The sequence below is a fragment of the Trachymyrmex septentrionalis genome, unplaced genomic scaffold (genome assembly GCF_001594115.1).
Source record: "Trachymyrmex septentrionalis isolate Tsep2-gDNA-1 unplaced genomic scaffold, Tsep1.0 scaffold78, whole genome shotgun sequence".
Taxonomy (NCBI): Eukaryota; Metazoa; Arthropoda; class Insecta; order Hymenoptera; family Formicidae; genus Trachymyrmex; species Trachymyrmex septentrionalis.
In genome coordinates this window covers 312,573-338,954 of record NW_017305967.1, presented here as the reverse complement: position 1 = coordinate 338,954, position 26,382 = coordinate 312,573, and the positions used below count along the sequence as shown (strand labels likewise).

General features: G+C 31.4%; 5 protein-coding genes across 6 annotated transcripts in view; 2 read left to right on the top strand and 3 right to left on the bottom strand.

The window, feature by feature from the left end:
• Positions 1 to 762: 762 nt before the first annotated feature.
• LOC108754255 (poly(U)-binding-splicing factor half pint) lies at positions 763 to 12,810 on the bottom strand. Of its 2 annotated transcripts, none has more exons than XM_018496448.1 (10): positions 12,635 to 12,810; positions 10,966 to 11,020; positions 8,377 to 8,442; positions 7,958 to 8,118; positions 6,873 to 6,919; positions 4,301 to 4,514; positions 3,146 to 3,632; positions 2,835 to 3,049; positions 2,363 to 2,756; positions 763 to 1,482 (listed from the first exon to the last, which is right to left on the bottom strand). In XM_018496448.1, the coding sequence occupies exons 1-10, from the start codon at positions 12,656 to 12,658 to the stop codon at positions 1,373 to 1,375; spliced, it is 1,773 nt and encodes a 590-aa protein (XP_018351950.1). In that variant the 5' UTR covers positions 12,659 to 12,810; the 3' UTR covers positions 763 to 1,372. The 2 variants fall into 2 exon arrangements, with proteins under 2 accessions (XP_018351950.1, XP_018351949.1); XM_018496447.1 differs by lacking the exon at positions 6,873 to 6,919 and adding an exon at positions 6,155 to 6,213.
• A 316-nt stretch (positions 12,811 to 13,126) lies between these two features.
• On the top strand, positions 13,127 to 16,884 carry LOC108754212 (SET and MYND domain-containing protein 5). Its single transcript, XM_018496361.1, has 5 exons — positions 13,127 to 13,192; positions 14,573 to 14,865; positions 15,651 to 15,969; positions 16,032 to 16,209; positions 16,290 to 16,884. Exons 1-5 carry the CDS (start codon positions 13,127 to 13,129, stop codon positions 16,607 to 16,609), a joined length of 1,176 nt encoding a protein of 391 aa, XP_018351863.1. The 3' UTR covers positions 16,610 to 16,884.
• Positions 16,885 to 17,273: 389 nt separating this feature from the next.
• LOC108754213 lies at positions 17,274 to 20,133 on the bottom strand. Its single transcript, XM_018496362.1, has 6 exons — positions 19,809 to 20,133; positions 19,531 to 19,718; positions 19,389 to 19,446; positions 17,904 to 18,366; positions 17,598 to 17,765; positions 17,274 to 17,530 (listed from the first exon to the last, which is right to left on the bottom strand). The coding sequence occupies exons 1-6, from the start codon at positions 19,810 to 19,812 to the stop codon at positions 17,377 to 17,379; spliced, it is 1,035 nt and encodes a 344-aa protein (XP_018351864.1). The 5' UTR covers positions 19,813 to 20,133; the 3' UTR covers positions 17,274 to 17,376.
• Positions 20,134 to 20,718: 585 nt separating this feature from the next.
• On the top strand, positions 20,719 to 22,493 carry LOC108754217. Its single transcript, XM_018496367.1, has 2 exons — positions 20,719 to 20,944; positions 21,035 to 22,493. The coding sequence occupies exons 1-2, from the start codon at positions 20,877 to 20,879 to the stop codon at positions 22,491 to 22,493; spliced, it is 1,527 nt and encodes a 508-aa protein (XP_018351869.1). The 5' UTR covers positions 20,719 to 20,876.
• Positions 22,494 to 25,751: 3,258 nt separating this feature from the next.
• The window catches only part of LOC108754258 (metal transporter CNNM4), an 11,402-nt gene continuing 10,771 nt past the window's right edge, over positions 25,752 to 26,382 (bottom strand). The window contains exon 14 of the mRNA XM_018496453.1: positions 25,752 to 26,326. Coding sequence (XP_018351955.1) covers positions 26,165 to 26,326 — 162 coding nt within the window. The 3' untranslated portion in view covers positions 25,752 to 26,164. The remainder of the gene's footprint in view (positions 26,327 to 26,382) is intronic.

Sequence of the window (26,382 nt, the reverse complement as noted above, 5' to 3'; positions counted from 1 at the left end):
TGAAACCCTGTACATCAGTATACCAACATCCATTTTTAATAATATTGATATTGGTATTAGGTACCACATCTATTTTATTAAACTGTCGATAAAATTATAATATCAAACATGAATGTGATCCATAGATAAACAGTGGTGTATCTGTGCTAATAAGAGAACAAATGTAGCATGACTAAGGCTTAGTTTCACAACTCACAGTTAACTTTAAACTGAGATTCAACTTATTTCTTATCTCTTTCCAATTTTAGCATTAGAAAGAGATGAGGAATAAGTTGAATCTCGATTAAGAGTTAACTATGAGTCATGAAAGTGGGCCTAATGGAACATTCAACAACTCAACTGTTAAATGACACTGTTATTGGTGAAGTCTTGTGGATTATCCAATCAGACTTTAGATCTAAAAGCATTAATAACAGTAAACACTTACTCAACTGTTAAATTCGCTGAATGTGCTCAGTCACAATTCTGCAATCATTACTTTGCTTTCTTTTCTGCCCTGATGATTGGTCTTGCTATTCTGTTCAATTTATAATTAATATAATAAAAATACAACAAAAAATTGTAAATTTGTTTCTTCTATGGAAAAACATTTGTAAAAACATCCTTTTCCGACTTTTTAAAATATCCTTTTAAATACGTTTAAGATCTATGAAGTTCAAGACTAGAATGATTAAAATTGATTGAAGAATTCTTAGGATATTAAATTGTTAAACCTTAGGTGAGTCACTCTGTATATGTAAAATGATTTATTATTAATGTCTATCTTTTTCTATACATGTAAATTAAGATCTATCGCTTTCATATACAATCATTCTCGACAAAATTATAACAAAGGTACTATATACTGGATAAATGTATGAAATATTTGTCTCAAGATACTACGACTCTAGTTTGCAATTGCGGTCCGTGATATGAAACTAATGACGTACGAAATAGGATATAAAGTTTCGTTTTACATGGGGGAGGAGAAGAATTAAATGAATGTAAGACATTCTAAATCACATTTGATAAATTTGAATCGTTTTCTGTTTGCGCTGTGCAGTTCCTATATTTCGCGTCTTGAGGCCTGCTCTTTTTAGTTAAACTTTTGCATCAGTTCTTTTTTTCTCTTCTTTCCTTTTGCGAGAGAAAAGGAAGAAAAATGAACTGGTGCAAAAGTTCAGTTAAAAAGAACAAGTCTTTGATCACTACACATTAGTGTACGATTAGAGCCATGAATCGCGTGCACTTTTGACTTCAACACGTGACTCTAAGATTTCATTATAAATAGTAGCTTAAACAAAGGTCAAGCTATCAGTCAACATTAAATTTTGTCTCTTACACAAATTTAATTGACAAAAACTTAATATATATCAAATGAGAGTATTTTACATCAACCAGAAAAATCACTATTGTCAAATAGAGCTTGATCATATAACTCTCCTTTAACTAGTCGTCCGCCGAAATAACGACCATTTAATGAATCTCTTGCACGTTCTGCTTCTGAAAACATAAAAATTGATCCAATAATTACATGATACACAAATGTTAATATATATAAGATATATTACAGTGTAATTTAGATTATTCACATACTTAGACGAGAGTATGATCAATTTATGACACTATATATAAGGTAAATGTCTCAATAACTAATGCCAGTTTCAATATAGATTAACTTTAATCTCGGTTCAACTTACTCTTTATCTTTTTTTTCTTATTCTTAAAACTAGAAAAAGATAAAGAGTTAGTGGAATCAAGATTAAAGTTAAACTGCAGTGGTAGAAATGGGCATAAATGTGCCCATTACAAGTAACGTTAATGGAAAAATCAACAATATATTTATAATTATTAAGATATCAATAGCAAGAAAATAAACTAAAAAAAGGTTAAATATTTTGTATCAAAATAATTTAAAAAATTTTATATTTCGGAAGAGCAGTCATATTTTCACTCTCTTCTTATCATTTTGAGTAAGACATAATCTATATTTTCAAATTTTTTAAAATATTATACTATGTAATAATATCAGTCTAAGGCTTATGTCACTAAATGGAAAGCATTTAATATTGAGTAAATTGGTGTACATTGGCCATGTGATATGGAACCATCTTATCGATATATATATTATTATTGTATGTAATTATAGATAAAAATATAAGAGAAACGTTTTTGCTTGTTAACGCAAAAAAATAATTGTATGTATAATTTACTGCAGTCAGATGGTGCAACTGTGTAATATGTACGTGGACCACAAAGTGTGTTAATTCCTTTTGTAATGCCATTAATTAATATTTATCGATGCAAATATAAGATTAATTATTAGTTTTTATTAGTTCAGTCATTGAGATATTTATCACCGAGACATAAAGATATACTTTACCATTCATTTCAGCGAATTCGACGAATATCTTTACGATGACTTCCGCGTTTTCGTCGTCCTCGGACTGTCTCTCTTTATAAATAATAACTCGTACAACTACACCAAATTTAGAGCACTCGTCCTGAATTTCTTCCTGTAGGGTCTCGTCTACATCTTCCGGTGCTACCATATTTCTTAAAATAACGACTCGAGATTCGACTTTACGCATAAGCTTTTGCATTACGAGATGACGCGCACTCTGGCCTTTAATTGACATATTTTCTTGTTGCTGCAATGTCTGCGGTTCCGTTTCTTCTAAAAGTTTCTTCTGTAATTCTTCCTGTTGTTTTTGATGAGCTGCTTGTTCCTGCGCTCGCCTCATAATGTCGGAATTTGCGGTAGTTGTAACTGGTATCTAACAAGCAATCAGATTTTTCGTAATTAACACTTTGACGATTCAATTTTTTTTTATTTTAATACATTGGATACTTACAACTGGCGTGCCGACAATCGTAGGCGCGACAACAGCGGGAGGTGGTATGACAACCGGTTGACCAGGAATCGGTTGGATAATAGCGGGTGGTCGTGTTAAGGTTTGTGGTATAGCTATACCAGGTGGAGGTATCACTGGTGCTACCGTTGCTACCGTTGGTGGTGCCATTATTGTTGTGGGCGCTATAGTAGGTCGCACTACACCTACAGGAAGTGCTATAATAGAAATAAATAATAATAAACACATAAAGGTAATTCTTGTTTTGCAACGTTTGGATTCAATGTAGAAGCAAGAATTATGAAGGTACGAACTTTGATTCAAGATTGGTGGTGCAGTAGCTCCAAGTTTAGTAAGACCTAATGCGACGGCATTACTGGCAACTGCGTCCATCGCTTGAATTTTTGCTGTTGCAGCTGCTGCAGCCACCGCGGCCGCGGTTGGCATCATACTGGTACCACTAGGTGGTCCCATGAGCGCATTCGGTGGAGTTATTGCTCTGCCTACTCTCAGATACTGGCCACCCAGATCGAACAAGTTCATGGAAGCGATAGCTTCCAGCGCAGCCTGCATTGTCTCGTACTCGATGAAGCCGTAACCCTTATGTCGATGTGGAGAACTGCCTTGTGCAAGTTTGCAATACGTGATTGGCCCGAACGCTTCAAAAACCGACTTGATATCGTCTTCCGTCAGATCTTGATGTATCGATGCGATATAAATGCGATTATAATGTTTGCTTTCCTCGGTGATCTCGTCAATCACCGATTGTGCTTGTGGCATATTGGACGGACGTCCTACGACCTGAGGTAAATATAAGAAAAAAGGTAATGTATAAGATATTCTCTAACGTTGCGTTAATATTATTGTAAAATTATTCGTTAAATAAATATATCGCCACTTATTTCAAAAGTGATAATTAAAAAAGCACGATTTTCGAGTTATTAACATAATTGAGTTAGCTTTGATTGACATTACTCTGTCAAAAGTAAACTAATTCAATTTACATAACAAATCATTACACTTGAAGTATTTTTTTTTAAATTTTATCAAAATTGTCACAATTCTAAAAGAACAATTTTTTAAATCACATTTTATCATGTTAAGAAAATTTTTTGTCAATATTATTTGATTAATCAATAATTTTTTGTAAAATTAAAAAAGAATTTTCCCCCTTTTCTGAGAAATTTAATTTTTTGAATTGTGTAGCTTTTGGAATAAGGAAGCGATATAATATATAGAACATGTGTAATGGGATTTAACTTAATAAATAAATGAAAAACTCGAAATAATGTATACGTAGCAAAAGTATACTAATGAAATAAGATTTTCAAGCAAATTGCAGTTAAGATGCAGTTCGCTCGAAAATCGTAGGTATTGGATAAAGGACTAAATAAAAATTTGCCGACCTCCGGCGGGATGATAGGATTGCTGGGGGACAGGAAATTCGTTATATAGGTACGTCCTGCTACCTTGATGTTGCGGCCACCGATCATGACACCGTTCATTTGCTCCAAAGCAAGTTGCGCGGCTTCGGGTATCTCGTATTCAACAAAGGCGAAGCCCTTGTGTTTCTGCGTAACGGGATCCCAAGACATATTGATGGACTTGATCGGTCCGAATGGCAAGAAAGCTTGCCTGATTGTGTCTTCTTTCAATTCAAAACTGATGCTGCCCACATAAACCCTGTCATATAATAATAGATGTTATTAATATTATGTTATTTAATGTAATTATATTTAATATAATGTACGTAACTATCTTTTTGCTAACCATATGTAACTTCATTCAAACTTTCACATCAATCACTTGTATTAGAATTGTCATGTGTGCATTTAAAAATTGTTAACCCTTCGTTACTAAGGATCCACGGAACCCCAAAAAAAGTTTAAGAATTTATATTTAAAAAAAAAAAGGTCATTTATTCTTATTATAAAGAAATACTTTTTATACAATAACTTCATACTTCATTATTTGGAAAAAAAAATAGTCTCCTTTAGAATAAATACTTTTTTGGGATGAACGAGGACTATTGAAACATTTTTTTCCTAAAAATGTCACATCTGTAAAGTGTAGCCATAAATTTATATCAAAAAATATTAAACACTAAAAAAGTTATGATTTTGTTTTTAGTATAAAAGCGTATTTTTTCAAGTTTTATCTTGCGATTTTTTTAATATGTTAAAATTAAAATCTTTAAAAAGTCCCTGCATTTTCATGTTCTACAATATTTAAAGTATGTTCAATAATTTTTTAAAGAACAAAAGTTGTAAATATGACAATCAATTAAAAGTGTTAGGGTCATTTTGCCTTTTGTGTGACCGATGCAAAATTCTCAGAAGATGTGACCACGAATGATTAAATGCATATTTAATTTAGATTATTAATATTGCACATATCTAGATTTATTAACATTATTAATATTATATATATCTAGAATATTAAAATTTATCCATTGTTAATATAACAATTACGCAATAATGATATTAATAACCGATATTAATAAAACACATTCAAAGATTGTTACATATATACATGTATGTGTGTATATATATATATATATATATATATATATATATATATATATATGTATATATATAGTATATAGAAATAAAATTCTACAAGTGATTGATAAAAATGACACTTATTTAATCTAATATAAAAATATTTTATTTTATTTTTATAGTGTGAAAAAAACAAAATAAAAATCTTCGTTAAATCATAGCTTAATTTAATATATTACTGCTAATATATCATTTTATGAATAAATTACGAGTTATTTACGACTGCGAGACAAGGAGATTTATGGCTGTGTTCAGCGGACTCAACAGTTGAAATGAACGCTTGCTACTATCAAAGTATTCTTCCAGATCTAAAATGCTGATTGGATGATCTAAAAGAATACATCAATAACAGCGAGCGCTCACTCAACTGTTGTGTCTGCTGAACGCAACCATAACTTAACAGAAATTAATACGACGATTAATATGTGAACGATGAACAATATAAAGGATGGATAATGGCCAATGTTTGCTCCAGGATACCTGATGATTATGAGTAACATTAAAAGCTACAAGAAATTTCTGTAATTTGTTAGTGTGATTAGAAAACATATCAATATATTCTTTTAGTTATTATAAAAACACAAAAATATTTATAACTATATATATAATAGTCACTTCTCTAATTTAATATATTTTACAATCTAATTGCTAAAAATGCAAAACAAATAGTGCCTTTTTAAAAATAATAAAATGTTTGAATATAATTCTCTTGAAGATCTTGCACACAAAAGTTTCGAGGATTAAGACAAAGAACAAACAAACCTGCACATGAGAGCGAGAGCCTGCTGTCTTTGCACCTGATTCCGTTGACTAGCCATTTGCTGCAACACAAAGGACCAAAGGCCTTCTATTGATATCCCTCCCCCATTTACAACACATTTCATTGTGATCCCTCAAGCTCTTTTACCATTCCACATTTCTTTGCTCGACTTCTTCAATTATCAATTAAATCCTAATTTAGTCCTTAATTTAAATTTTATTGGTATTATATTTAATGCTACAAAAATATCTAAATAAATTAAGATACATTTTAAGAAAATATTTTATATAAATATTTTTACTAAAAATAATTATTTAAAATTGTAGCATGAATTATTATAATACTTTTCGCAAACAAATATGCAAGTATAAAAATTTATGTAATTTATAAAATTTATAAGACAAATTCGACGATTTGTAGAATGTTTCAAAACAATTATTCTCTTTTTATTTGCTGCATTTCTTAATAGATATGATAACTTTTATGCTAATTTTATTCTTCAAAGCAGAAAAACAGTCGAGCTCAGAAGAATCGTTGTCCTCTGAAGATTCATGCATTCACAAAAACTCCTTCGCATTGTACAGCTCTGCTCCCGCCGACTATACTATCACAAATTATATATCTAACCTTTTCTTATGGTAGCAACTCGGGGAAAATGTTTAGGAGTGTTCGACTATAAGGCGGATTTATCGTTTCTTTCTTGATTTGGTTGACACTAACCTGCACATTAGCAATAAAACTTGCTGCCGCAGGACCAACTTATTCTTCTGCGGGGAGAAAAAAAATGCGCCAATCAGAGTTAAATTCTAACATTTCTTTTTTTTTTTAATATCTGTATAGCTGACTCGGCGGGACGAGCTATATAGTAAATATTTCAGAGTTCTATACAATATTATTCTATACATTGTAATAATCGGTAAAGAGCTGAATAGAGGAAACTATTTATACATATATATAAATAAAATATATTTAAATCAAATTTCACGTATGTTAAATTACCGAATTAGCTGATGAGCTTATTTTATTATTATAAAAAAAATTATACAGTATTCAAGAAAGGATTCTACACTATACTTATGGGAAGGTATCTTTCTGCGGATTTGATCATTTTTGAATATGTTGTAATTTATGTTATTCTGAACAAATGTCTCAATAGGTGCAACTTGATCTCATAAATCGACAAATATTCTGCTCTACAAATATTAGAAAGTCCAGATTTAACACGCACGTATGCACGTACGTTCGACCGAGAGTCACGTATATCGAGTCAAAAACCCTATACTTTTATGTTAAATCTGAACTTTTCAAGGCTTGTAGCGCGGAAATGGCTTACAAGATCAAGTTGTGCTATTGAGATATTTATTCAGAATAACGATAACTATAACATATCCAAAAATTAGTCAAGTCCGCAGAAAGACACTATAATAATGATGATGTGGAGTTCATTATGAAAGATGGAAAGACTAGTTTATAAATGTAATATTTCAGTAGATAAAGTTTAATAATTTTATCATAAATTCTGATCACTTGTTCGCAATAAGCAAATTCGGCAATTTAATTATATACACATATATATATGTGTGTATATATATATATATACATACATACATATACATATCCATTATGCATTCTTATAATTAAAAAAATAAAAATGTTTATGAGTTGAATTAATAATAATATGTTAAATGAAATTGTCTACTAAAAGCGTAATCGTAACATTACATAATATTAACATTTACAAATGTCATAATGGAGCGAAAATATTAAATGTGAGTGAGCAAAGTTATTGACAATTTAAAAGTTACCTGTTGTTGATGAGCCAAAGTCTGCTTCATGAGAACCATTTTAATGCTTTGTTCCATCGCATACTTCTTCGCCCTGTTCACAGTGTCTTGTTGCTCAGATGAAATTTTCGGTAGACCAGCTCCTAATATTCCAGGCAGTGTCAGATATTTAGCGCCAGGTCCTATAAAATCATTAAATAGAAAAAGATGTAAGTCTGACTGATTTAGTGATAGTTCAAAGTGACAAAGAATTTATTCATATCAGATCTTATCAGCAAACGTCCATTAATCTGTGTCAATGCTCAATATTACTTAAATTGAACTGACTTAAAAAAAAATGTGTCACTATAAATATTCTACATCATTTCTTAAGATGAATTGGATCAAATTAATAAAAAGATTTAAATGTAAAGTAAAAAAATGTATAACGTTATACGTACCAGCAACAACTTGACCTATTTGATTGAGATCATAAATAGGGCCTGGTAAGAACTCTGATGCATTTCCTATAAAGAAATCATGCATTAGACAACTAGCATTAAAGTAGATAAATATTAAGAATATGTCAAACGTTTCACTTTTTAATAAAACCAGTTACGCCACCAAGTTATTTTTTAATGATTCAATCATTGATGGATCAGGGATTACTTTCTCATTAGCAAATTTGGGTGGCCTTTATTTCATATTTTTAGAATTCAATTCATGATTTTTTTTTGATGTATTTAAATTGACATTTAAAATAATTGCTGTCTCAGCAATTAGACGTTTGTTTTAACCAATTTTTGGGGGGAAAACATCTATATATGTACAGATCCGTACACGGAGATGTGTAACAGCCGGATGACCTATTGCCCTAGGCTAGTAAAACTTCTATTAGTCGCATTGATGTATGCGGGCGCATTATTCTTATTCGTATTGTGGAATATCTTTCTTAACACGAGTACCGTGACGCCATGCCAGCTGCTATGATAAAATCGTCCTCCAAACTGTAAGTTCACAGAAATTAAAACGATCAAGGAATATCACAACTTTTTAAATAAATATGGTTGTATATGTATGTGTCAATGTGTGCGTGTGGAAGTATTTATAACGCATGTATGCAAAATGTATATATGAAAACCATATATTTGTGCAAACATCGAAACGAAGAAATATTTCTCGTTTGATGCATGCTATTGGAAGAAACAAAGCGTAGATTATACGAAGACCACAGGTAAGAAATTTTGTCAGAAATGATATGACTTATAAGAGAAAAATGGACCGAACGTTAATCATATGTATGAAAACTTTGGTAAAATTAGTCATTAGCCGAGAAGTCTTATTAAATTTGAGCTTTAATTACTGTTTGCACAATCAGCCCCAAAAATCAGACTAGTCATAATTAGATTAGGTTTCATAACCAATTTGCTCTGCTAGTCTCTGAAACAGAAATCAGAAACAGAAAAACAGAAGTCAGTTCGACTTTTCATGAATTAAAAGGCTCTTAAAAAGTTTTGTGCGATTATTCGATTATTTACAGCTAACCGTGTTCTGGGCTGAGCAATGACGGTTGTGCGCAAATTATCCGAGATTGAGGCGACGCACAAATCTGTAAGCACAAAGCAAAGGAGAATACTCTCAGTGCATTTCCTGCGCCATATTCTTAGTCTTTGCCTTCTCCAACCTACCACTTTTCAAACCTAACAATTTTCACGTAGCAATGGCGAGAAATCTTTAATGCAAATACGTGAAATTCTTTTTTTTCCCCACGATTTAATATCCAGAACGTGATTACACGTGATTCTCAAAGTTTAACGTCACACAATTCTAAATCGTATTAATGGTCAATTTTTTTTCATTCATATCGCCTACGAGCACACTCGAACATCGTTATAACATGTCTTGAAATAACAATCTTGCTTAACGATGGCAAAATAAAATGCGAAGGTAAAAGTGTGACGGGAATGGATACCACGTTCGGGTCATATTTAAGTTGAGTTTAATTAGACAATCTCTAAGCCGCATTCATGGCTATATCGACGTCCAAGTGTTGGGACTTATCGACTTCATTATTACCTAATGCAAATATATAAAATATATGATATATAGATATATGACAAATTTAATTTATATACCTTTCGCCATTGCCACTCTCGATTACGAGCCTCTTAAATACATTTGCAAGTAGAGATATTACTGTTTTGATAGTAATAACTCCACATGAGTCATAATACATAAAAAAAATGTATATGTTCATTTCTATCAATATAGATTAACTTTATTCTCGGTTTAACGTACTTTTATCTGTTTCTAATTTTTAAGAATTAGAAAAAAATAAAGAGTAAATTAAACTGAGATTAAAGTTAATCTGCATTGGTAAAAATGTGGATATATATATATATATATATATTAACCAATATTATGCTGACAATATTAATAAAGAGAAATACTTTACATATAATTTATAGCGGTGGAATATTAAAGTGGCATCTCTTCAAAAGAGGCTCATAATCAGGAACAGAGAAACTCTAAGCCCTAAAATGCTGACCTATCTAAAGTATGCATCGTACTCGGCAATAGATACGGTAGTGGGAGTTTGTTAAACTCTGATTTGTACTGTTCAACGAATGTAGTCTTTCTTTGTTTGGCGCACGTTCGTGATCACCGCTCAGTAGTAGGCCACGGATTCTGTACTGTCTCTCCGCTGTAACATCTCAGAACAGAAGGACATCCATACATTAGTGTGATTTAAGCGCCATACAGTCATCATCTATTTACCCTAGCCTACCGAAAATTTATGCTCGAAACTGCTTCGGAATAGACGCATTCTGCAGTTTTATAGAGTATGGCAGCATTTTTTTAAAAAGAGAAAACTAGCACCTGAGTGTCCTAAGTAGAGCTATTTGTATTTCCGCATCATGTTCTCGCTCTTAATACACATATTACACTTGCTGTCGTTTCTCTGTTTGCGTTTCCCACTAGCAAAGTTATGTATATAATATCATAGTTATCACAGGCATAATGGTTATCTGGTTGCCTTAGCAATTTACCTTCGACTTTGGTCTTCTTCACTGGTGGTTCTGCACTGTTTTGCGACGTTGGTGCCTGCAAATGAAAACAAACTCATAATATAAAGCAAAATCAATGAGTTTACTTGTATCATAAATTATAAGAAGTTTGTTGTGTAATGTTTTCAATGAATAAAAAATGTAAATTGTATGTTAGCAGTTTGTTAGTAGATTTCAATAGCATATTATAACGTTGGCACCATCTGTGTCCACATTAAATGTTTTGTCACATATAATGATAATAAACAAGATTGTGCTGAGTATGTATTTTATATTTCAGCAAAGCACATAAAAATATATATTTTCTATTTCATAGGAGCATATAAATGTATCTTGATTTAGTTTACTTCAATATTAATATAAATATAAAAGATTAAAATTATTTGATATTTCATACACTAAGATCAACAATCAATCTTATTATTTGAATTATAAAATACAGAAAACTTTCAATCTTTCAATTTTAAATACAAAATACATAATACTTTTATGTACGCCAGTGAAATACAACACAGTATTTACTTGTATTGCAAATATTGTGTTTTAATCTGAAAATAAATTCTAATTGAAACATTACTTTGCGTGGAAAGTTATAAATCTATATGGAATCTCACTTTGTGTAGTAAAAAGTATGAATATAGTGGAAATATTCCTCTAAAGGTAGGAAAGCTCCATTATCAAAATATTATTGGGACATTCTACCTTAATGCTACAAATACTTCATTGATCAGAAGAAAGAATTTTATGAATGGACTAATCAAATTATTTATCAATTGTCAACCAATTGTGTCACATTGACATCTTGTTAGAAATTACATTTGTCACATTACAAATTTTTTAAGTCTGTTAATTAGCTGGAAATCAGAGCTTTCCATTTAGGGTCACTTTAACAAACGTAATCGATTAGTTCATTAAAATTGGTCAATCGTATCTGTCATTAAACAAAATGACAAATGTGATTGATCAATTCCAATGGACTAATCAGCCAATTGCATTTGTTAAAGTGATCCTTAGGCCTAGTTGCAGCATAAGATTGCAACATAAGATTAACAATCTCAGTTTAGTTTGTTTTTCAAATTTTAAGAATCAGAAAAAGATAAACAGTAAGTTAAATCAAGATTAAAGTTAAGATTGGATTCTACTAATTCGACCAATGTAAGATTAACTTTGTATAATGTCTATTATTTTCTAATTTTTAAAATTGGAAAGATAAAGAGTAAATTTTAATTTAAATTATATATAATTAATCTTATATTGGTCAAATTAGGCCTATTTCTAATACAAATTCTACTAATATAAATTCATTTTAATCTTGATATAACTTACTTTTATCTTTTTTAATTCTAAATTCTTTTTCAATTAAAAATGGATAAAGAATAAATCAAAATTGAAGTAAACTACATTGATAGAAATGTACATTAGTGACACATTATTCTATCTCCATCTCTGTCCTGCAGTCAATTAACAGACTTGAAAAATGTGTCGTGCGACACGTGTAATATCAGTCCAAAGCATCAAATGCGACGCGGTTGACGATTGATAAACCGTGTCAATTAACATAGACATCTGCGATCGCCATTAGGCCGCCAAAGGATTAGCCACATCACTGGTGGACAAAAGGCGGCGTTCGCCGCGAGGAAGGGAAGTTTACCATGGCCATCGTTCCGTTCATCATTCCACGAGAGCCGTTCCTGGGCGGACGTGGGAGGCCTAGGATTAGAATCTGTCGAAAATTCCTTGACGAAACCACGAAACACGCGACGAGTCGATAGCACTGCAGTACGGCACTTCTTCTTTGCGGAAGTACCCCCCGCGCGCCGGAAGCTGCGCTAACTTCCTTGTTGAACATTTATCGGGAACACCGCGAGACCGAGCGAAAAATTTGTATTTATTACATTTCTCCGAATGTTTATATAGCGCGATTTAGTACACGTTGCCCGCAAACAACGCGAATTGGAAGGAAATAGAAGTGAGTCTCGCGGAGCAAGTGAGTGATTTGATTCGAGTAGTGCACTCATTATCCGTGACAGCCTTCATGGCGGTCATTGAATCGCATTCGTGGTAAGGTTAGGATTCGAATGTATTTCATCAATTGTACGGTAGGTTTGTTTTTTTCCTCCGCCCGGTGTATTGCTCGCTCGGTATGATGATCGACGACGAGGTTATGGCGGATAAGGGCTTCTTCATCAAGCTGGTGAACGACGAGAAAGTGAGGCATATTTTCGATTAAATCTGCATGCCATTTCAATGATTCGTCGTGTGGTTCTTTCCTATGACAATTAAAATATAAAGCGGGATAAAATCAAGGGGAGGGGGGAAGGGAGGGGGAATGTATGTTAGCAGGTTGCATCTTTATGCTCTGGTGCATTTTTCTTTTTATACGAATTGAAATATTTTTCAGAAATACTGAGAAAATTAATCTTGGAATTTTTTTTTAATTTGTGAATTTTGAAATACACTAAGATTTCTCATTCTATAATTTCTGAAATAATATCTTAAATTTTTATGGGTTTAAGATTTTATTTATTTAGAGATTTTATAAAATTTCATCAAGAATTTTTCAAAATTCATATGTATAAAGAATTCTAGAAGGGAAGATATAGATTTTCTTCATACTTCTAAAAAGTGTCTTAGTTTGTATGAAAAAGATGAGAAATTTTATATAAAGTTATATATGTTCAAATGAAACTGACTTTTGATTATACAGAATAACAGAATACATATATGACAATGCAAACTATCTTTATTTCTTGATGTGATCCTCTGCTATACTAATTATACTTATTCCAATGTTTCACCAGTGTTTGAATGGCATAGAAAGATTTCTTAGTACACTGGAGTTATGTTCAGATTGCCTGTTTTATGCCACTGCTAAAACGATCTCCCAGAAATTCCTTTAATGATTCAAACAGATAGAAATCACTTGGAATAAGGTTATAATTGTAAGGAGGATATTAATTTCCAGCTGAGTTTCTGTAATAGCTGTGTAAAGACATGCACTGTCCTGCAATAACAAAACGCGTTTCATCAAATTAGGCTGTTTTTTCTTGAGAGTATTATGCACATCCTTTAAAATTTGATGACAGTAGTATTCACTTGTAATTAACAGAATGTGTTCTTCTTGTATTCAAGATTAAAAGTCCTGGTTTGACTTGAGTGTAGTTATTCAGAAGTTCTAAAAAATTAAACAATTTTCACCAGGGGCATAAAGATAAATTCAATAATAACAATTAATTAAAAAAAAATAGTATAATTCATATTTGACGTATATGATGGGACAGTGAAACAATTACCTCAAAAATAGGACGTCTGATAATAATAATAATAGCTATTGAGTACAATATCTGACAATATTTTAGATTTACTAATAAATTCATTTACAATAATTATGCAAACATTTAAATAATCATATGATGAAGAAAGTATAATTATCAGACGTGATATTAGATAAATTATAATAGATAAAACTATCTAATTAAACAGATATATATAAGATATAATTGATAAAAAATGTCACACAGCAAATTATTTTATGATCCAGTTCTTAAGACATCATCATGGATAATTAATTCGTGCATTCATCTTGCAGGGCAAAGGGTTGTTCTCTAATCGCGCATTTAAGGAAGGGGATGTGATACTCGAGGAAAAACCCGTGATATGCTGTCAGTTCCTGTGGAACTCTCAGTTTGGATACTTGGCGTGTGACAACTGTCTGAAACCATTGGAAACAGCAGAGGAGAATGTCCGTAGGCTAACGGGTAATCCAAACTTTGTTGTACCACACAAGGAATGCTGTGAAGTAAACAAGAGTTTAATAACCGAATGCCATCAATGCGGGGTCAAGTACTGCAGCGTAGAATGTCAGAACGAAGCATTTCAGAGGTGATTACAAGTTAAACTTTATATGATATTACTTTCTTACTTAAAGAATAACAACTAAAAAAATTTAGTTTTCTAGATAAGAAGAAAAATTACTTCTCAACTTGACAGAAAATTATTGACTAATGAAATAGTATCAGCAAAAAAATATATATGGACGGTATTTATAATCAGTTCTTATTTTAAGACCGTCTTAAGATGCTAATACGCGGTTTTCTGATCGGTTCATAACATCTTAAGACAGTCCAAAATATAAGATCCGGTAAATATATCCTCAACATGATCAAATATTTTTGTCATTCTTGTTTTTCATAATCTTAAAAGAACTCCTTTTTCAAATTTGTAACAATTTTGATTTTTTATAAAGTTAAGTTAGTTGACTTTTGACAATGGGTAGTGTTTAATTCATTCATAGCAAAAACTTGAGTAATTCTTTAATTGTGTTACTTTTGCAGTAAGGAAGCGATATAATTAAACGAAATTTAATTTGTTAACATATTACGAATCAAATACTTTCAAATGTAGTTACAAATCAGTAATCAGTATGAATCCATAACAGACTCCATATCCACTAAAAGTTATCAACTGAAGGTGATCTCAAAAAATGAAAATCAGTTCTATAATTTGTAACCAATTATAAGCATAATTATTTGTATTATAAAATTTGTTTATTTTTAGTCGTTCACATAATTGTGTCTTAGACTTACTGGTCATCAATTTATAACTACAATTAACTTTTACGTTTGCTGTAATTTTTATTATATTATTACTTGTTTATTGTTTTTCAGATATCATAGTACACTGTGTTTACAAGGGAAAATCAAGGATGAGAGCCATTCTCTCAATCAATTATGTGAAACGTGGAAACAAATGCATTATCCACCTGAAAGTGCATCAATCATGTTACTAGCAAGGATGGTTGCTGTAGTTAATCAAGCAAATGACAAGGAGGAAGCTTTAGCAATGTTTTCACAGTTTTGCCATCGTACCGTTTCCAATGATACGCACGAAATTGTACACTATCTATTAGGCGAAAAGTTTGTAGGCCAGATTGATATCCTTCAGCAAATGATGAAGGAGGCTCTTAACACTGAGTACACCGCACATGTGTGTAATATACATATATTATTGTTATATGTATGCTAATGTTAATTGGAACTTGTTTTTAGTGGTTCACACCAGATGGTTTTAGAAGTTTATTAGCTTTAGTGGGAACAAACGGACAAGGAATTGGTACTAGTTCATTCAGCCGCTGGGTGAAAAATGTTTCCGCTTTAGAATTGCCCAAAGACGAAAGAATTTACATTGATAAGTTGATAGAGAGAATTTATGATGCAATGGACGAAGGTAATTTTTATCTTTATAATTTATTTTTCTCTAGAGCGTTCAATAAATATTCATATAACTTCTGAAAATTTCTTTCACAGCGGTAGGCCCATTTCTGAATAATGAAGGGTCTGGACTCTATGTTCTACAGTCGTCAGTAAATCACAGTTGCATACCAAATGCAGTTGTTGAATTCCCTTATTCAAATAACACTTTAGTATTAAAAGCAATACGAAATATAAAAGTTGGCGAGGAAATCTGTACAAGTTACCTCGACGAATGCCAGCTCGAGAGGAGTAGACATTCCAGGCAACAGGCACTGAGCTCTTTGTATCTGTTTGTTTGTCATTGCGACAAATGTCAAGCGCAAGCAAATGATCCTGATGTAACGTCTGACGAAGAGGAATCTGACGAAGACTGATGAGTGCTAGCTAAAAAGATGCACAGAAACAATGATATAATTTTCATAATAAACAAGAGTTATATATTGAATAATATCTAATATCCCCTTATCACATAACAATAACGAATCCCGTTACGCTTTACTTGACTATCATATGTATGGCACAAGTGAGTTATCAGTAAAATAGCATGTAGGATAAACATTACACATTTGGACTTTTAACAAACTTACTTTATTATTGTAACAGAGGCTTTTAATGTCATTTCTATGTAATAAAGTTATATAATAAATTTAATACAATATTTTGCATTCTTCTTTTATTTTTAGTTTGAACTCGAAGGACCGACTAATTATTAATTTTTATTATTGCTCTGTTGTCACAATGTACTATTTACAAATTTAACTAATATTCACGTTATGTTAAAATACAATTCATGTACAATTCAAATCGATCTATATAATTTTCGATACAATTTTGCACATTGTTTAATAAATATTTAAAATTTTTTACAGCTGATTTAAATGTTTCATGCATGAAATATTTAAATCAGCTGTAAAAATCATCATAACTTTAAAAAAGGAGTTATTTTAAAGTTGTAAAAAACGGAAATGACAAAAATAATATTTGATCATATTACGGATATATAATACAATATAATATTCTTTATATCAAAGAGAGTCTTAAGTCTCAGTCATGTTCAAGTAAATTTGAGAAATTGCTTGAACGTGTGTAGCCGGTCTTAAAATGTCAATGTTTAATTTTGTTATTACAAAAAAATTCATACTTATGACTGAGCTTGTTGCTCAGTCTGAAGTGTTAATTCATTTTTTCCCATTATCATAAAATTAGATATATACTCAGGTAATGGCGGCATGAACACGCGTCTTTCAATTAAGGCAGTTAAAAATTTACCCATATTGCGACTATGAAATTCCCAGCTAAAACAGAAGTTTCAAATTAAAATATACAAATAGGTCTCGGATGTGTGTAAAAAAATTTTCTTACTTTATACGTATAGTATTATTAGGCAACTTCGAAGCTACACTGTCATGTTTTATAGATTCCTCTGACCCTTTTATAATAAGCTTCTCTAGAATCGGAGGATCTTTGCCGAAACACTGTTCTGCATATTTTTTTCGTTGTTTGCTCTGCGTATAATCCACGCCATTATTACTGTAACAAGGTTTACACATATATTATAGTGTATAAAATACAGTGTGTTGAATACAATTAATAAATCTCATAGTATATACATGGAGCGTCAAATGTATCCACAAAGAAAAAAAAAACAAAATACATTTCAAGAATTACCTGATGACAGGTTCAGACGGTTGATAAACAGGTGGTTGACTAATACCTTCAGCTTGTAAAACATTTTGATGTTTAATCCATAATAATTTTATTAAAGATTTAAGGTCCCTGCCCATCAGCTTGATTCTTTTGCTATTATTATAACCTAGATTGCTAGCTATCACTTTTATATAGTCAATTGATACATTCTTCTTTGAGCAAAAAAAATACTTTTGTTCGAAAAACAAGGCAAAATAAGTTGGCGTGATGTGTTGTACTTTCTTTTTCTTTTTCTTCTCCTTGACAGATATAAACACGATATTATCGTACATTATAGCTTTTATGTTCACATCCAAATCCTTCGAATGAAATTCCTCTTTGATATCTTCCTGTATCTCTTGTCTATCAAGATGCCTCAACTCTCTATTCAATTCTAACAATTTATATCCGTACCATATTTTTCTATAGCTATGTCTGCTTATATCTAAAAGATCATTATTTCATAAGTTGATATTAATATTTCTCATAAATTTTATTTCATAAATTTGAATTTAATCCAGAACTGATAGTGGATCTATTGGACCCATTCAATCGTAAATTTCTTTTTCATAAAATGTCAAATAATTCAATTTTCTTTGACTGTGTTCTATTTAACGCTCACAACGCTTGTAGAATCATTTCATCTTTGTCGTTTATCAAATGTTAAACAAGGACAAACGATACTCGCGAGTTATGAATGTTAAGTGGAACGCAGCCTTTATGTTACATTTACAAATTGGGGTTACTTTTATTTAAATATACTTAATATTAATTCTTTTTTATGAGTTATATCATTTTAGTTCCTTGAAATTAATCCTGTGCTGGCCAAGTTAAATTTTGAAGCTATAGTCGATGTTTTGATTCTGGTAAATTCTACTGGTAGATAAATTCAAATATATCTGTACATGAAAAATAAATAAAAAAAACTGTACGAATAAACAATGAACAAAAATTATGAAGTTCAATTACTTAAAGCTTCATTAATTAATACACAAAATGATTTTTAGGCCTTGTTATTCATACAAGTTTTTATCATTAAAAATAAATAAAATGCAATCTGATTTTTATGATAGAAAAACTTTTTACAATTTTTTCATAAGTATGCAAGATTTTTTTCAGATTTTTATACAATCTGAAACAACACAAAAATTTATACTGAAGCTCAGAGACTGTCAAAGAAACTCAGAGTCCCCATTCTTGAAAAATATTGTATACATAAAAGTAGGAAAATACTATAGTATATATTTTACATATATTGTATTATTTCTTAGTTTTACATATGTAAATTTTTCAGAAATAGGAACCTAATATTGTAGCAACCTAAGTTGCTAACAGAAGGTTCAAAATTTCACATAGCCAATGGAGGATTAATCAGTATCATTTAATTAACATAAACTATAAGAATTTTAGTGTCAGTGTTATAGAATTTTCAGCTCCAAGGATTAGTATTTATGATTGTAAACTTACCTGTCACTTCTAGCGTTGTCAATCTGTCATGTAAATCTTTCAAACTTAAATCTGCGTTCTATAAATAAATCAGACGTAAAAATATTACGCTATTGTAAATGTTTAAGTTTCAGGCAAAGAGGTTATAGGAAGTGATTCTTACGTCAAGAATGTCCCGGATAACGTGCACCACATTAGATACCGTAAAATTCTTGTGATTCTTAATCAATTTGGATCTGACGCGAGCCCACGATGTCTCTGGAAAAACGGGTATCACGGCACTTTCCAATTCCTCAAATTTGAATTTGTTTATCACGTTGGTTAACTGACGCTTAATAAGAGTCGCTGATGCTGTGACATTCGGAAAAAAAGCGGTTAAGATAATCGCATCGGCGGCATAAAATGTTTTAAAATAATCAAAAATTGGCTACGTGTACTTACACATGGTTATTGTCGCAAACAATACTACGTAATATCCACAACTTTTAAAGTTTTCCCTCTTTCACCATCTTTCACCAACTGTCATCAGAAGTTTCTAGTTAAATTAATCGACAATCAAAATTGCAGAAGTGCCAACAGCAGGTTAAAACCTACGATACAGGATGTTCGTTTTCCTGCTAGATCCCTAGCTGAATTAAAATCTTTGAAGACTGGTCTCACCAACTCCGATTAAGCTAATCGATCAATTAAGTGTCAACCGTGATTACTCAGTTTCAATGTAACAATCGATTGATTAGGTTAATCGGAATTGGTAAGATCAGCCTTTACTATCTATTTTTATTGGTTGCGGTACTGACACAATGACTGTGTTCCAAATTTATTGTCAGCACTGAAAATGCTATAGTTTACGTCACGTGCACTATAGATTTTCAGTATTGGCAGTCAATTTTGGAACACAGCCAATATCAGCATCGTAGCCAATACAGTGGTAAGAATTTATTCTAGTTAAAGCTACATTTTACTTAAGAAGCTTCGTATAATAAAAGGAAGAGAACAGAGAACAGAGAATAAGAATTTCAACCTATCAGATATTGGATACACTGGAATACACGGTTTCTGATAGGCTGGATTCCTTGTTCCTTCTATTGTGGCCGCACCATAAGTGGAAGTCTAGCAATCTAATAAAAACACAAGCGTTATGTGCCGCCGGCTTTAACTTCCTTTTTAAGGTGCCTTTTCATGCTGATATTCGACGTTCATTTTTAACGCCAAAATAAATCACTTGAGAAAAATTGACAAATATCAAGCGTCAGTTTTGATCACCTATTTTAATGCTAAAAATAAACGTCAGCATAAAGTGGTACCTTTAATTCACAACTGTCAAACACCTCATGGTGGAATTCACCAGTTTTCCAAGTATCCAGTTATCTCATGATAGAATCAGAGATAACTGGCAGATTGCATGTGAGTCTGTATGGACCTAGTAGAGGGTAGAAGAAGAAGAACTGACAGATTCTGGTATCACTGTACATTCCTGTGACATGACTGCGTGAGCGTGAGTTCGTTGATATGCGATGTGAGATAGGAGAAGACGATAGGATGTATGCGATCGATGACGAGGAAGAAATCGTTCCAAGGTATTTTGTCGTGTGCGACTTTTACGACGTAGAGACATGCTTTTGTTGGAACACCGACAAGCTCATGATTTATCCCTACACGAAGGTCAGCTCAACGCAGGACAGGCGGATTCTGTCGGCTCCAGCCCCCATCAAGAAAGTACAGTTCTTCGACAGCAGAGCTTTCCTGATGTGTTCGCCGCAGGGCGCGTACAAAGTGTCGCGGAACGGCGAGTTCGCTTTGCTGAGCAAAAACGCCTTGGGCATGGGCGGCGAGTTCTTCCAGGTGCTCATCGTTAAGAACAACGGCGTCTATCTCGACAACAAACAAGTAAAGTCCTCCACGCTGTTGTTTCCCCTTATACCGAATGCGAGCGAGACAGTGTGCACTTTTCCTCTGAATCCAGCGAGCACCGAGCCACGGCTCATGAGCCGTTTCACTGCCGGTTGGGAAGTTGAAGGAAATCTGTGCGTTGTCGGATATCACAGGAAACTGTATACGCTGAGGGCCGATACCGTACAGTTGGTTTACATCAGTGACAACACTATCGTGGACATCCTACCTGTGAAGAGACGAGATAAGGTAGCTGGTCTACTGCTTCTTACAGAACAAGCGAATCTGGTAATCTTGATACATGATACAGATAACAAGTGTACAGGAGAACGTGGACTGGTTTTTGAAAGAATATACCTTGGAGAAAATAACAATACGATGCTCTGTGCTGTTTTCAGTCTACAAAAGGAAAATATTTTGTGGATGATTTGCTGTAATCAGTTCAGGACATATTACATAAGAAAGGAGCTCTTCGTTGAAATGATTCAAGAGGCGAAAGTAGAAGAGAGAACGTTTACATGTATGCAGTATTATAAGCCAAATATAATTCTAGGTCTTTCACAAAGGAAGGAATTGATTGAGGTGTCTCTAGAGGAGTTGGATAATTCTTTGTCAATCGATAATAATATTGTTCTTCATAACAGAATGTTTCAAAAAACAGATATTATCATGGAGAAAATTTGTGCCAAAGTAAAGGAGCTCAATGCACTCTATCAGGTTTTGTCAGATGAGCAAGATAAACTGAAAAGAATAAATATCTATGCTGCCAAGCAAAAACTACAAATAAGTTCTGATATTGAAGTATCTAGACTGTGCAAGCATCGTTATCTTGGTTTAAATATCCTAGATAAACTGCCTAAAAGTAGTTATGTGGTGCTTTCTCTTGCTTCTAAAAATCAAAGTACATTCTGCATGAAGAAAGTCGTGGAAAGTCATGCACTCAAGATAAAAATGCCCATCAATAAAAATCAAATATTACGTTCTTCATCTATCAGTATGGATTTAATTACATTGATGAACGAACAACGTCCATGGTGCCTCGTACAGAATTTTATAAACCCTTTGGTGCAGCATATTAAGAGGAAAGGAAGATCAAAGGAAGACAAAACTATCTTTATAGATACTAAAATATCGTCGTTGCTACAATCAATAGCGAGAAAAGAAATAAACATGACAAAATTATGCGAAATAAAAAAAATCGTACGTGCAGAATTAAGCAGATATAAAGATACTTGAGGAACTATTTATATATTTAAATTTGATATAAATGTTTTAAATATACAATATTCTATTTGTTTCTTAGTATTGTATTAGAAAACACGCTAGTTCTTTAATTAATATTTTAGTACAAACTTTATGACTTTCTTAATTTGATGTACATAATGCTGTACAGTATTGAGTTTTAAATGCTGAAGATTTTATATTTGTTTTATATTTTTGTACATATGTGCTATGTACAAGGGGAATACTAAATACTTTAAAAGATAAGGTATGATTCCTCACAAAAATTCAAGAGGAAAACTGTATAATCATATGTTCGAAATGATTTAGTTTCAAAGACACGGGGTGTCAATATTGGAGCAAAAATTTTACTTTTTTAAAAAATTGCGAAAACTCGAATTATTTTGATGAAACTTTAAATTTAAAATACAAAAGTTCATCAAAATAATCCGAGTGGTTCTCGAAATTTTTGGACAAAAAATTTTTTCTTTAACACTATCTTTAAAACTAAATTGTTTTGGATATGTAGTCGGAAGCTTTCGTCTTGAATGTATAAAGAATTACCGTTTACAATCTTTTCAGGTACTTATTCACTTTATATATTTTTATGTGCCTTAGTATTGTCTTCTAGGCAGATTATATATATATATATATATACACACACATATATATATTTATATAATTATAATTATTATACAGAAAAGATATAAAAAGTTGTTAGAAATTTTATAATTCTTATATAAAATGAAAATATAGAAAAAACGATGCGAAGAGAATCGGACAAACGATAAAGTATAGCAGTTGTGATATCTAATTTCTAGACATTTTGTAAAGATAATCAAATATAATTTAAGGAAGAACATATATTTATTGTGATAAATATTGTTTCATATAAAACTTTGTCACACATCAGATCGGCTCTCTTTGTTACTGAATTCAATTACTGAAATTACATTCCTTTACAAGAGAATCATCTGGCTTTTTAACTCTCGCTTTGTTTACTAGCGTTGATACTTTTGGCGTATATTACATATATAATTAATTTTTCCTAATAATTGGAGGCAATAATTTTCATGCTTTATTTGAAAATGAATATAAGTATGCTAAGTGGGGACCCAACGATCTTAACATACTAAACATATGGCAGTAAGTACAAACTTACTAAATAAGAATTATAAAATAATTATTTAAAAATGGTAGACATGACAAGTCTCAATAAATATAAATGTAAAATGAAGAGCATACATATTAACATTCATTATATTATATATACTGTGTGTAAATCATGGCTGTAAAAAATGTCACGTTTTAGTTTTCATGCTGTAACTTCATATATATAACAGTTTATTGTATCTAGATACTACTACCTATTAGCCTGCAATAGAATGCTGTTTCTTTTTTATCAGGTGTAATATATTTCTTCTCTACATATAATATTTCTGTGTTTTAGACTCAAATAGTACAAAATATTAATAATATTCATCGCAGTTCTCTTATTGATTTCCTTTTTGTAAGTACTTCGATCAATAATATAACCTACGAAGAACAATGTGTCAGGTAACCATTTCCTATCTCGTTACGTTCTATAGAATCCAAAACCAGATGTTGCACCTTGTAAAATATTTCAATATAGAGGCAATCCACGATTAGCAGATTATGCAGACGTATTTTAAGTTAATTTCTGTTTTTCAATTCTATTTTACTTCTACTGTGTGTTTCAGGTCTGCTAATATAGAATTACCTCATGTAGATGCATAGAAAGGCTCGCTTTGTGCCTAATAATTATAGTATAGTTGTACATCACGTTAATGTATTTAATATACATATAAGTACTCAATTAACAACATCATAAATTATAATATACATTTGCCTCATATTTTATAAAACAGAGACCAACAGTTTAAGCAAATTAGACTCCTGAAAAAGTATTAACAATATTACGCAGTGAAAAAAAATTTTAAAACATAAGCATTCACTTCTAAAATTAGACAATTATAATAAAAACTTTTATAATTTAGATTTTACTCGGAATATTCTAGGGTATCCTAGATTAGAAAAATTTTACTCTTAAAATAAACAAACATTTTCTTTAGCAAACATTTAATCTTTTATTTTCACGTAGTAAAATATCACTTTAAGATAATAAATCAATCAGTCGTCAAATTAATTTATTAAGCACCTAATAAAGAAAATTATTTAAAGTTTACGAAGAGAACAATATCAAAATCTCATTTTGTATTTACATTTGTATAATACAAATATATAGTTTTTATATCAATATAGTTTTAGCTAAATTATAATATTACATATGATTTTAATCGGAAACGATTAAATTGTTGCTAAGGAAAGATCAAATGCAAATCAAACAAAAAAAAATACAAAAAACGAAATTTTACTTCGTTTCTTAATCTTACTTAACAGTACCGTAAGAAAAACAGCACATATCTCCTGTATTCATCTTAAGATCCTTTCGTTAGGATAATAAATCGCAAGAAAAAGTGATATAAGTACGTGACTGCACCAGCTATGATAGGAATGTAACTAACGTATTGATAAGACCTCAGTGTCTTAAGAGAAAGAAAAAGCGGAAAAAAATACTCCTAGTAAAATTGATTTAAACACACAACGATAATATCTATATAGAGAATTTGTTAAGGCACACAATATAAGTATAAGTAATTATATCAATTATACATCAAGTCATTTTCTCGCTGCTACTCGCTAATTGGGCCATTTCAAATTATCATGTACGTTTAGATTTGTATACACAACTAAAAAAAAAAGTAACTAAACTCTCAAGTTTTTGGGGAAAGTGACCTTTGAATAACATATACTAAACCTTCTTCAACCTTTTTTTCTCATTCATTTGTACTGTTTTCTAATATATATGTATGTATGATGATAATATTCGACCGTGTGGCTAATTTCATATATTTTACTTTTGTTCTCTAACGAATCTTTCGTACTAAAATATATTCAAAATAATGTCAAGGCATTATTGCAGCGTAGTTTCTATCACTTTTCTTTCAATTAGCTAAAAACTGTACCCGCAATACCATTCGTTTACTTGTATTGAAACAATCGTAATAATAGTGTTTTGATAAAACATTACGTATGCGATGCATATAAAATCATATAAAATCTAGAAATATAAAAAGAATCTTAAGAAAGACAGAGAGAAGTTTTTGATACATGCAAGCATAAGATAAAAGTAATTTTTTTATTTTAAGATAAAAAAAACCGACTGTTACTAAATAAATTTTAATCCTCTTATTTTCTTTTTTTCGTGCGTAATTAGATAAGCTTCAAATAGATATAGTCGAGTATATTTTGATTTTATCGAGTATAATCGAGTATATCTTGATTTTATCATTTATTATCTATGAAATGCTATATCATCAACTGATTACGTATTATTCTTTTCTTTATGCAAACTATCGATGTAAAGTTATTTTTTTTTTTATATTTATGAAATTTACTGGTTCACGAAAAACGGGTACAGTTAAGCCAATCGCAAAAAACATGAGGTGCCTGTTTCGCGATAAATACCTAAATATTTCATGGAGTATCTAGTGTCACAGTAGCGAAATATGTCATGCCAGCATGTTTCGCTCTGTGTTGTTCGATGCTTTTAACGTTACTGACTTCGTCGACAGTATCGAGTGCTGTCGACCGTTCTGCAAGCGTTAAGAATTATCCTGTTTAGGTAAGAGATTTGTTCGTTCCTCGTCGTTCACTTTCTTTATAGCGGGCGACATGCGTGCCTCAGACTGCCTAATGAGAACATCTGATTCTGGTGCGTTCAATGAATCGCGTTTAGCTTGAATTTCCACTGGACTCGTTTGTACCTTAAATACATATATTCGTCATCAATTCGTCAGAAAGCAATAAATTTCGCATTAGC

Bases quoted from the DNA above. Each gene is read 5' to 3' on its own strand.
- LOC108754213 (XM_018496362.1), bottom strand. The intron at 19,447-19,530 runs GTAAGAATCACT...ATTTATTTATAG, and splicing joins TTATCCGGGACATTCTTGAC to AACGCAGATTTAAGTTTGAA. The intron at 18,367-19,388 runs GTAAGTTTACAA...ATGATCTTTTAG, and splicing joins GACAACGCTAGAAGTGACAG to ATATAAGCAGACATAGCTAT.
- LOC108754217 (XM_018496367.1), top strand. From the start codon at position 20,877: ATGCGATGTGAGATAGGAGAAGACGATAGGATGTATGCGATCGATGAC. The intron at 20,945-21,034 runs GTATTTTGTCGT...CACGAAGGTCAG, and splicing joins GAGGAAGAAATCGTTCCAAG to CTCAACGCAGGACAGGCGGA.
- LOC108754255 (XM_018496447.1), bottom strand. From the start codon at position 12,658: ATGATGAACGGAACGATGGCCATG. The intron at 8,443-10,965 runs GTAAATTGCTAA...ATTTCTTTATAG, and splicing joins GAAGAAGACCAAAGTCGAAG to GAAATGCATCAGAGTTCTTA. The intron at 1,483-2,362 runs GTAAAGTATATC...TTATGTTTTCAG, and splicing joins CGAATTCGCTGAAATGAATG to AAGCAGAACGTGCAAGAGAT.
- LOC108754212 (XM_018496361.1), top strand. From the start codon at position 13,127: ATGATGATCGACGACGAGGTTATGGCGGATAAGGGCTTCTTCATCAAG. The intron at 13,193-14,572 runs GTGAGGCATATT...TTCATCTTGCAG, and splicing joins AGCTGGTGAACGACGAGAAA to GGCAAAGGGTTGTTCTCTAA. The intron at 15,970-16,031 runs GTGTGTAATATA...ACTTGTTTTTAG, and splicing joins ACACTGAGTACACCGCACAT to TGGTTCACACCAGATGGTTT.